Source organism: Eleutherodactylus coqui, chromosome 2, assembly GCF_035609145.1.
Source record: "Eleutherodactylus coqui strain aEleCoq1 chromosome 2, aEleCoq1.hap1, whole genome shotgun sequence".
Classification (NCBI taxonomy): Eukaryota; Metazoa; Chordata; class Amphibia; order Anura; family Eleutherodactylidae; genus Eleutherodactylus; species Eleutherodactylus coqui.
The window spans coordinates 122,789,510-122,800,423 of record NC_089838.1 but is presented as its reverse complement, the minus strand read 5'-3'; the positions used below and the strand labels follow the sequence as shown (position 1 = coordinate 122,800,423).

At 41.2% G+C, this 10,914-nt stretch overlaps 1 protein-coding gene across 1 annotated transcript in view; it reads right to left on the bottom strand.

Moving 5' to 3' along the window:
• Positions 1 to 1,110: 1,110 nt before the first annotated feature.
• PTPRQ (protein tyrosine phosphatase receptor type Q) overlaps positions 1,111 to 10,914 on the bottom strand; it is a 377,099-nt gene continuing 367,295 nt past the window's right edge. Inside the window, exons 61-64 of the mRNA XM_066589856.1 lie at positions 8,000 to 8,148; positions 4,671 to 4,806; positions 3,230 to 3,353; positions 1,111 to 1,717 (exon numbers count right to left, since the gene is read on the bottom strand). Coding sequence (XP_066445953.1) covers positions 1,680 to 1,717; positions 3,230 to 3,353; positions 4,671 to 4,806; positions 8,000 to 8,148 — 447 coding nt within the window. The 3' untranslated portion in view covers positions 1,111 to 1,679. The remainder of the gene's footprint in view (positions 1,718 to 3,229; positions 3,354 to 4,670; positions 4,807 to 7,999; positions 8,149 to 10,914) is intronic.

Sequence of the window (10,914 nt, the reverse complement as noted above, 5' to 3'; positions counted from 1 at the left end):
AGAATAGTGCGATGGATTAGCACTGATGGATACTATGGCTACAGTTGCTAACAGCTACAACTAGAGATGAGCGAGCATGCTCGCTAAGGCAAACTAATAGAGCGAGTAGTGCCTTATTCGAGTACCTGCCCGCTCGTCTCTAAAGATTCGGCTGCCGGCGGCGGGGGAGAGCGGGGAGGAACGGAAGGGAGCCCTCTCTTTCCCTTCTCACCCCGCCCCCCCCCCCCCCCCCCCCCCCCGGCTCACTCCTGCAACTCACCTGTCACCCGCGCCGGCAGCCGAATCTTTAGAGACGAGCGGGCAGGTACTCGAATAAGGCACTACTCGCTCGAGTGGTTTGCCTTAGCGAGTATGCTCGCTCATCTCTAGCTACAACCTTTTAAATACGGTCCAGAGTGACCACATCCTCAGCAACCAATATGATTACTTAGGATCTGAGGTCAAGATTGAGCAAATACTGTTTAGAGAGTAGAAAAGAAGCAAGTATACATGGCATTACTCAAGCTAAGATGCCAACTTCTCATCTCTGTGTTTCTACCATAGTTTCCCTTTAATGGACTTTACAACATGATATTAGTATAAATGTACCAGTTATAAGTTGTATAAACTAATACTACAATACCATCTTCTGTATCGATATCAAATACTATGTTCTATCTTCCTAGCCTGAGTTTTGCCCTTTTTCACATCAACAAATAGTTTTTGTATCAAAAATATAGTTGGCTCACCTTGAGAAATCAGTGAAACCTTATCTGGACAGACTGCTTGTAAAAACAAGTCACATGAAATTCTGGAGCTAGTGTGTCCCCTTCGTAATATCTTTTTCTTTGAGGTCACAGTCATCAGGAGACATCTCACAGTAATTCACAGGATATTTATCGCCACTTTAAAATGTGCATCCATGCTTGGCTAGACTTCCATTTTTAACTTGTAAATTCTATTATATTGGTGGCATAATCAATTTTCTGGTATAGCACAGCACGATGTTCTGCTAGAAACATTCTAGATTTTATGTCTATGCTCATTTCCCTGAGAATCCGGAGTCTTCGAGACGTGAAAGCAAGAACAACAAATCAATTCATCGGAAGGTATCATAAATCAAACCTTTATTCTACAATGTATTTTCAATAAAAAAGAGAGAGATAAGAGAGGTAATTGCCCGCCAGCTATACGCAAAATATTGAATAAGGAACAATAAAACAATTGGCAGTCTTAAATAGCCCCAAGTATCCCTGAAGAGCTACTGTGTGCTGTGTAAAAGCCAAAATGTTTCCCTAGTGTCACAGGGTGACCCCTCAGCTGTTCAGGATCAGAGCATGGTATCCCAAGACCGGCGAAATCCTTAACATATATATATATATATATATCTCAAAAAGAGGCAGTAATTATTCAAACAGAGGTATCCACACAGAGGACAGTAACACTTTACATTCAGTTTGGCTCTGCTTATCTCTTTCAAGATAAAATACAAAAAAAACAAAAACATTCTTTTACTCATAGACCACCGCAGTGCAAAAATATTTGAAGAACTTGTGTTTCTATGCACATAGCATTACTACTGACAAAGTTTAAGGCACAGGAGTAATTGTTAATGCACGTCTCCTCTGCTCTTCTCCATAAGAGGGAGCTCTTTTGGCTTCTGCCACAAGATAGGGTGAGGTTTTGACTCGTATTGAATGTTACATTGTTGTCTCTTCCCATTCAAGTTCAACATCACCTAAAAATAAGTAACAAGTTATAAGAATTATTATATTGTTAACACGATCCAACAAGCTTATTCTGTTATAGGGTAACCGCACATTTAAAAAAAAAAATGTACAGAATAGGCAGTAATAAGCATTTTTGCAATCTGTTTTATCAACCTATTGTGGACATTTTTTATAGGAAACCCCTAGTCATCTGTGCAGCTAGATAAAGATAGAGCTGAGAGATCAGTCTTCAGCTGAAGAGGGAGCTCCAGCTGCGCCTGCATTGTTCTCTTTAGTGCAGGCGCAGCAGCTTTCATAGGACACAATAATAACAATTTGCACCATTTCGCTAATGGTAGAAAATAAAATAAGTAAATCTTGGTATTTGTATAGCTCCAACTTATTCTGCAGCGCTTTCAGGTACTGATTACTTATTACCCCCCACCAAGCTGGGTTCTCATTTTACCGACCTCGGAAGGATGGAAGGCTGAGTCAACCTTGAGCCGGCTGCCTGAATTATGCGGGAAATGAAGTTACAACCTTCAGGTCGTAGGTGGGAGCTTACACTCTGCGCCACACGGGGTTACCAAGTTATGACAGTGCCAAGTCTAACCATTCTATACTCTATTAAGAACTATGGCAAGCACTGACCACGGGAGCGATCCTCTCTTGATGATTTTTATATTGTGGTAATAAATGGTATAAAGGGCTGGAATGATTGACTCATGGCCTGTGCGAGCACTAGAGATTCTCTAAAACGGGCTTCACAGCACTGAAGAGTTGGGAAAAGAAATGATCTCTTGGGTGCTTTTATACGGAATGATTATAATTCAAAAAATTGTTGGATTGTTCAAATTTGAATGATAATTGTTCAGTGTAAACACAGCCAATAGTTGAACGATGAATAAGGATTCATTCGCTTCTTATTCGTTGTTCATTTTATGCAGGTATAAAAATCATCATTCGCTCATTTACAGATCATTGTGTGTGAACGACTAAACAGTCGCTATTTACATGCAGTGGTACAATAAACAACTGAATGATTTGTGAGCCAACGATGTATCTGCCTGTATAAACAGGTTGCATGAATAAATGAGCGAACTCTGTCATCATTCACTCATTTGCTTCTGCAAAAGTACCCTTACTGATAATTAGAGATGAGCGAGTATACTCGCTAAGGCACATTACTCAAGCGAGTAGTGCCTTAGCCGAGTATCTCCCCGCTCGTCTCTAAAGATTCGGGGGCCGGCACGGGTGACAGGTGAGTTGTGGTGGGGAGCGGGGGGGAGAGAGGGAGAGAGAGATCTCCCCTCCGTTCCTCCCCGCCGGCCCCCGAATCTTTAGAGACGAGCGGGGAGATACTCGGTTAAGGCACTACTTGCTCGAGTAATGTGCCTTAGCGAGTATACTAGCTCATCTCTACTGATAAGGGTAAAATATACAAACATAATACTTATATAATGCAATTGCCTTTCTTTCTGAAGAAAATTCAAATTTCAGTGCAGAAGGCAGTGTGAAAAATGTACACTGTATCTACTTACCCTCCATGGCATCCAAAGAGTCCATTTTCTGAAGCGCAGAGTAATTTACAAAACAGATGGCCTGGTTACTGCCTTTAGTTGCTAATAGGTCCACAACACATTGATATAAGAATATATACTGTGCCTGGTAGGGAAAGGAAGACAGTAATAACCAATATAGCTTAAGCATGTTTTATTCAAGCTAATTAAGATCATTCCAGAACAACAGATCCTTACAGTTAATAAGTATCAGTTCCCTAATGATATGAAAGGAATGACGCATTCAATAAAAATAATATATATCACCTACTCCTATTTATAAACTGTTAAACATTGCTATTCACATGGTAGTCTTTTATTATAGAGGCTAGTTAGATGCCCAAGAAATATGTGCCAGCCTAAAAATCTTGGCTATATTACAACATTACTAAGTTGTAACATATCTTCCAATCTCTGAATGATTCATGATCTATCCTAAAGATAAGTCAACAAGAGTTGATTGGTTTGTGTCTACCGCAATCAGCTGATCACTGGACTCATATGGAGTCAATGAGTTGTCAGAAACACACAGCTCCATACACTCTGCAGTGGCCCAGAATGGTACTGCAGGCACAGTTCCCATTCAAGTGAAAGGGAACTGTGCAGGCAATACCATTTAGGGCTACTGCACAATGTAAAAAGTGGTTTGTTTCTGGAAGCACATCAACTTTGCACACTAAACCAATAGCACAACAAATAACTAATCGGTGGAGGTCCTGGTAGTAGACTCTGATCAATCAACTACTGATGATCTATCCTAAAGATCATTCAGAAATGGAGAACCAATTTGATAGACTATGGCAGATGCAGGTGCTACCATCTGTCTCCCCTTCCCTTGTACTGCTATAAAGCATATGCTTAGTAATGCCTACTGCTGGTGCTGTGGTTATATACTGTAAAAGGCATATTAATACAAAGCAATGCAAAGGTTTTCTCACAAAGGGAATAGTGGGTCTCATCTATTAAAGCTATCTAATGGAGAAATGGTCACAGCTGCCCATTGTTTAAACTTACGAAAAAATAGAAGCTGCACTTTGATAGGTGGCAAAGGGCAATGAGGCCAGTTTATAGGTTGTAGTATTTCAAAATGAAATACAATTATTGCATACAGAGGCGTAACTTGAAGCTTCTGGGCTCCGGTGCAAAACCTGTAACAGAGCCCCCAACTATAATGCTTTGCTCATAGTACTGGGCTCCCAATATGGAGGAGAGAAGCCTTATGGCCCCCCTGAGGCTCCTGGGCCCGGGTGCAACCGCATCCCCTGCATCCTCTATAGTTACGCCCCTGATTGCATATGTTGTAACTAATGCTGACCACACCTAAGGAAACGCCTTGCACTCTGGTCAGTAGTTTGTCATTCTTGCATTCACAAGCAGAAAAAAACAGAATTCTAAACTAATATTTCATATTTTCGTCACTTACCAGGTTTTGCACCATGCACATTCGTTCACTTCTTAGCTCTGCTACAAGACCATAAATGTCCACAAAGTCATGGTGGTTAATGTGCTGGATTAAATGATCCATTGCAACAAAAACTCCTGATCTTCCAACTCCTGCACTAAAATATATAAATATTTTGATATTGTAACTTTCCAGACTTATATTTTTTAACAATTTATTTTAAAGAAGCTAGATGTTGTGTCACATTTATTATATATCCCCCCGCAGATACAGCAGATTGAGAAGTACCCTGCAGCTTTATTACCACAGGGAAAATGAGGCATTGTACAACTCTATTGTAAAATCAATTAGTTAAAGGGAAACTCCAGTAAGAACCACTCTTGCTTGTAGGTTGTAAAATAATAAAATATCAAATAGAATGTCCATGTAGAATTGTTGGCAGTAATCCAAGGATGCAATGGTCACAGCTACACATCTGCCTGACCCTATGTTTTCCTTTGTTTTCATTAAATGCTCCTCCTTGCAGTGGGCTGGAGTCTGCAATAGCATCATTTGCAGCCTCTCCTGTGCCGTACATTTGTGGCTTTAAAGCACTCCACTTACAATAAAATCAGCTAACGTGTCTACAGACAATGACTTCTACAATGAAGATGATGGTCAGAAGATAAATTATTCAGTTTTTCCCCATGCAACCTCTAGTCTGCTTGTTAGAAGAGAAGAGCATGGTTCTAATGTGGGCGAGGTTAGATGGTGGGTAAGATTTCATGTATCTGCTGGGGATCCTCTGTATTTTCTATGAATACCAGCTGCCCACCAGATCTTGACATAGTACTCCGCTTTGATTAGAAAGGGGCCTGTTCAAGGGATATCCTTCAGTTACTTTAGAATGCCAATTTTCAAGCATGTGGATAGAGGTTGTCTATACCAAAAAAAACAACTTCTAAATGGTCAGTTTAATATTATTTCAGTGGTAGCTAAAAATTTCTATATACTAGTTGGTTCATCCTGCCACTAAGGACCTGTTGGGTTATTTTTGCAAGGGAGCATACTTTGTGGTCTATAATTTATCAATAGGTTGCTCTTTCTGTTTTGAGAGCTGCCATTCTAGTGGAAAGGGACTTGATCCAATCCTCACTGGTGTAAAATAGGTGGGCTACGTCTTCCAAAGCATGGCTGGAGACATTGGAAGAAGTGAAAGCCACTATTACTTGTGGGGTGAAAGGAGTTTGTGTTGCTGTTGTTAATGTGGAAATACAGGAAGGAAGGTTGGTCACGTTAGCAGATTAATAGTTTAATGGCAGGTTTAGATTTTGGTTTTCAATCCCAGGGTTAAGCACCTTTTTGGTTCTGCAGCCATTAAGCAGTTGGTGGAAGGAGTAGAAAGTAATGAATTGTTGTTGGCCAGTGTTGCATATTATGTTACAGCTCCTGAAGGGGCAAGTCAAGTGTTGGTCCCCAATGGAGGCTAGGCTGTGGTGGCTGGCCATCTCTTTTGAGTTTTGGAGGCATTTCAGATGGGTAATCTTGTTAGTAGCAATACAAGAAGTGTGGGTGGCTTAAGAAGGGATGATCTAAATATGTACCCTGATAGGGTGGAGTTTTAAATCTGCAGGTCCAAGGAGAACCAGGCAAGGGTTGAAAGGTGGTTTTGTATAAGGTCCTGGACTCATCTGTCTGCCCAAGTTTGATGTTTGAGGAAATATATCATACACAGGATGGGTTAGGCTGAATCCATTCTTGTTTATGCCTATGGATCATACCATTTCCGTTTTCAATTCCTAATGTTTTTTTTTTGTAAATGTTTATTATTGCATGGTGTTGTACCACTATTGTGGACAATGTTTCAGGACTGAAGCCACAATAAAAATAACATAGTTGACTTTCAGACATGAGGTGGTACAGCAAAAAGTTAGTTGGGAATCAGTGTACCTCAGGTCGATTGTAACCTATTTTATATTAAAAGGTGGAACTAGTGGGCAAGAGGTGTATGACATTTAATGGATACTGTCCCATGGTTTTGTTTCTTTTCTTTTATTTGGTGGCTTCCTTCTTGGCTTCAACCAAAGGGAATTCCTATATCTTTTAGGGGAGCGTTGACAGCAACAGTATGGTCAGATGAATTGCATTTGAGTTTTGCCAGATATCAGAGTGATGTGGTTGTTCTATCATAGACGTATGCCTTTAGCTAGAGTTTCATCATTCTACATAGTTGGGCAGGGACCGAGCTGTGCTAATTTTGCATGTGGATGTTAATGATCTGCTCATGTCTTCTGTGAATTGATCATGATCATCAAGTTCAATTTATTGAGGCGGCAGTACGTGTTCTCCAGTATTATCACTGTTTGGTTGGATACTGTGCTACAAAGGTTCTGGAGGGAGTCATTAAACAAAGCACAGATAGAATAGAGTAGTGGCATGCTTTATGGCAAGTAACAGAGCAGTGGCAGTTTGACATTCAGATTTAGAGACCGGGGAGAGTGATTTCTTACATAGTTATGGTGTCTATCAGAATGTGCTAGGCACTGATTTGTGGTATCAGTCTATCCAGGAGAGTTTCGACATGGAGGGATACGAATGCTCAAGAGGTCAAGCATTTGAAAAACTGATGGTGGGAGTCTTAGAATCTGGTTTGGAATTGTATGGTTTTGGTTGTTGGGATGAAACCAGTGGCCCAATGGCACTTGTTTTACTGTAATCTGTACCTCTTCTGATAGTGTGCTAGAGTCCATGAGGTGAGAGAAAATTTTGGTGGTAGTCAAATTTACATAGTTAGTGCCTTTGAGCTGACAGTAATTAGCTGGAGATAAAAAAAAGAGTGGTCATGTGGACAAACTGATTCCAGTTTTTGTGACTGGGGTGACCTCTTTTGTCCGAATTATTTCTGTTGTTTTTATGGTTGTGGTTACATACTATACTATGTATTGAATATTATAGGTGCGCTTTGTGTTGCAGATCAGGACCTCACTTGGGTGAAGAACATTTTATATAAAAGATCTGTCATTTCTGTTTAATAAAATGGCTACTATGGCATATATAATCAACTCAGGTATTGTGTCATTATGTTAAAGGAGGTTTCTGTTCTATCATTCTCATTTTCTGTGCAGCGGGTCAATGATTCTCATTAATTGTTATTTTTCATATGTAAATATACTAAAAAAATATCCACTACCTCTAAAACTAAAAAGTCAGTGATTTATCTACTAGCTACAGACCATGCGTTCATGACATTGCACTACTGACCTAATGTACAATAAAAGCCAACTTTTACACTATGTTACCATATCAATAAGTCAATAGCGACTTAGTTAAGTAAAACCTAGCCCCCATATTTTACAGTTTATGATTGGTACCTGCAGTGTACAATCGTTGGTGTGTTTTCATGAGGTCTGCTCGCACGAACCATTTTTACAAAATGAATTAATGCTGTAGTGTTTTCTGGAACTCCGTGTTCTGGCCAAGAAGTAAAATTACACTGACGTACCATCATGTAATCACCGTGCTGTAGTGGAAAAAAACAAGTCTGAGAAACATTGTAATAAGCTTTTTTGTGCAATCGGATTATTATTACTTTATATTCATTATATGTGGTGATACTAATGCTTGTAGTAACACTGTATAACAGTAAAGCGCTATTCCCATACTGCTAAATGGTGGTACATCTCTAGGATATGTCATCATTTTATGTTTGGTGGTGGTCCAATCCTTTTTAATCTCATGATTCTTGAGACTAAAGGGGCCAAAGCATTACTTTAGTGATGTAACCCTTATAGTGAAAAAGAAATAGCACTACAATCCCTTCATTCTCAGGATCGGCAGGGGATCCAGGGGTTGAACCCTCAATGATCGTAAAATGATAGCATATTCTGGCAACATAAGATCATTTGACAAGATAAGAATGACCATTTAGAGCTTTGTCCTCAGTTTTTCCTGCACAGTGACATTCTCGGACACATGGATAAAAATGGAACTACAGCTACGGTGAATATAAAAATAGCGCTGCAGCCTCTTCTTACTCAAGATCAGTGAGGGTCCCAGATGTCAGACCCCGTTTGATTATAATGTGATATAGTATGCTAACAAGATGCCATCACTTTACAAGATGACTCAGGTGTTCCTCTGTCAGGGGCTGCCATATAGAATTAAAAGGGCTGTTATGGCAATGGATAGCGATACACCAAAAAGTGTGTCAAAATGCCGTATATACCAGACATTGCACAAAAGTTTGGCACTATAAAATTGAGCGTGCCTTAAGGACTATGCTCCGAAAAGCTGGGATTCTTTGTATTAAAGGGAATTATTCATTGCACCATCAGGACAGTGCAGAGACTGAGTAACACAGCAGAGGTTTTGTATGTAAGCTGTGCGAAGTATGACCTCCTGCAGAGCTGGAGAGCGAGGATCTGCAGAATTAACTGCACAGTTAACTTTTGCGAGACTGCTGGAATTTAAAACAGTGAAATGCTGAGAGAACAGGGAGAGCCCAGGACAGCAATGCAGAACAATCGGAACAGAACCAGGAGAGGACATCTAGGAGTTCATCAGCTTTGGATAGTAAGTGTGGCCAGCCTCAATAAAAACTTGTGCACACTTCAGGGGACCCTGAAGTGTGCCGGCCTCAATGAAACATATGCACCCAGTTTTAGGACCGTATCATTAAAAGGAACTTTGCCTTAGTAGTCAGATATCTTCTTGCCTAAGAGTCTGAGTTGGGATATTAATAACAACAATGGCAGTTATGTGTTACCTTTTGCCATTTGTATTTTTCCTGGGCAGCAAGTTAATTATTGAGTATTATGGACTTTGAGCACAGGATAACATGGTTATTACATTTGGGCTTCTTTCCACTGGCGAGGTAATCGCCCGTTTTCAGTGCGATGCGAGAGTGCGAGCTCTCACAAGAAAGTCCCACACATGTTGTTCTATGACAACCTTTCCACTTGCAATGTTTTGGGGCAAGCTGCGATGCGAGGATTAAAAATCGCAGCAGCAGGATTGTTTCAGCGTTTTGTTTGTTTATGTTGCCCATACAGTGCATTGGTAAAACAGATTCTCGCATCGCAACGCAAAAGTTTGCGATTTTGCAGCTATGCAATGTGATTTTAACATTGCAATTTTCCCGCAGCGATATCGCTATCGCCAGTGGAAAGGAGCCCTTAGGGCTCCGGCACACTTGCAATTTTTTGGCGCGTTTTTTCACGCGATATCGCTGCGGTTTTTTTTACGCGATTATCAATGGGATTTTCTAATGCTAAAATCGCAAAGCACAAACTTGCGATGCGTTTTTAACATTAGAAAGTCCCATTGACAATCGCGTGAAAAAAACGCAAGCGTGCCGGAGCCCTTATAATTATCAGTATTTATTTTCATTTCTGTGTTTATAAATACATATTGCACATTTTTGTAATTCCTTCTTCTGCATCATATGCTGAACCTGTGTCGCGATATCATCCACTACGATATCTCTTTGGTCTCTGTTTACTAAGTGACTGCAATAACATCAGAACAACAACTTGTGACTGTTGCAGTCAATCACTGCCCTCAGAGGTCTCATGATATATACCTCTAAGGCCTTAGTCAGACGGGCGTTTTTTTGCGCGATTTGCGGATCGCATGACGGATGCGCATCCGCAAATCGCGTGACCGGTGCGCGCAAGTCGCCCGCAAATCGCCCGAAAATCTGCTCCTAGCCGCGTTTCATTAGAAACGGGCCGGAGCTGTCCAGCGCATTGCATTCAATGGAGACGGCAATAGAGACGGCTCCATTTAAAGCAATGCGCTGCGGGCGAGCCCGGGATGAATTGTCAGTAAGGGCTTAAATATATAAGCCCTTCCCTGCAATTCATCCTAAAATGTGTAAAAATAAAAAATATATATGTACTCACCTTCTCCCGGCAGCCGGAGCTCCGCGCGGCCGTCCTGCAGTGGGTGTGAAGGGGGTGTGAGTCAGACCTGCCCCCTGATTGGCTCAGCGCTGAGCCAATCAGAGGCATGTCTCACTCACACCCATTCATGAATTCATGAATGGATGTGAGTCAGACCTGCCCCTGATTGGCTCAGCGCTGAGAGGCAGCAGTCACTCACCCATTCATGAATTCATGAATGGGTGTGTGAGTGAAACCTGCCTCTGATTGGTCAGGGCTGTGACCAATCAGAGGCAGATCATTCAGCAGGCGGGGATTTTAAAGCCCCGCCGGCTGAATAGTGCCGAGAAGCAGTTCAGGAGAACTGACAGCGGCCGCGGCTGGACTCCGGCTGCAGCGGAAAG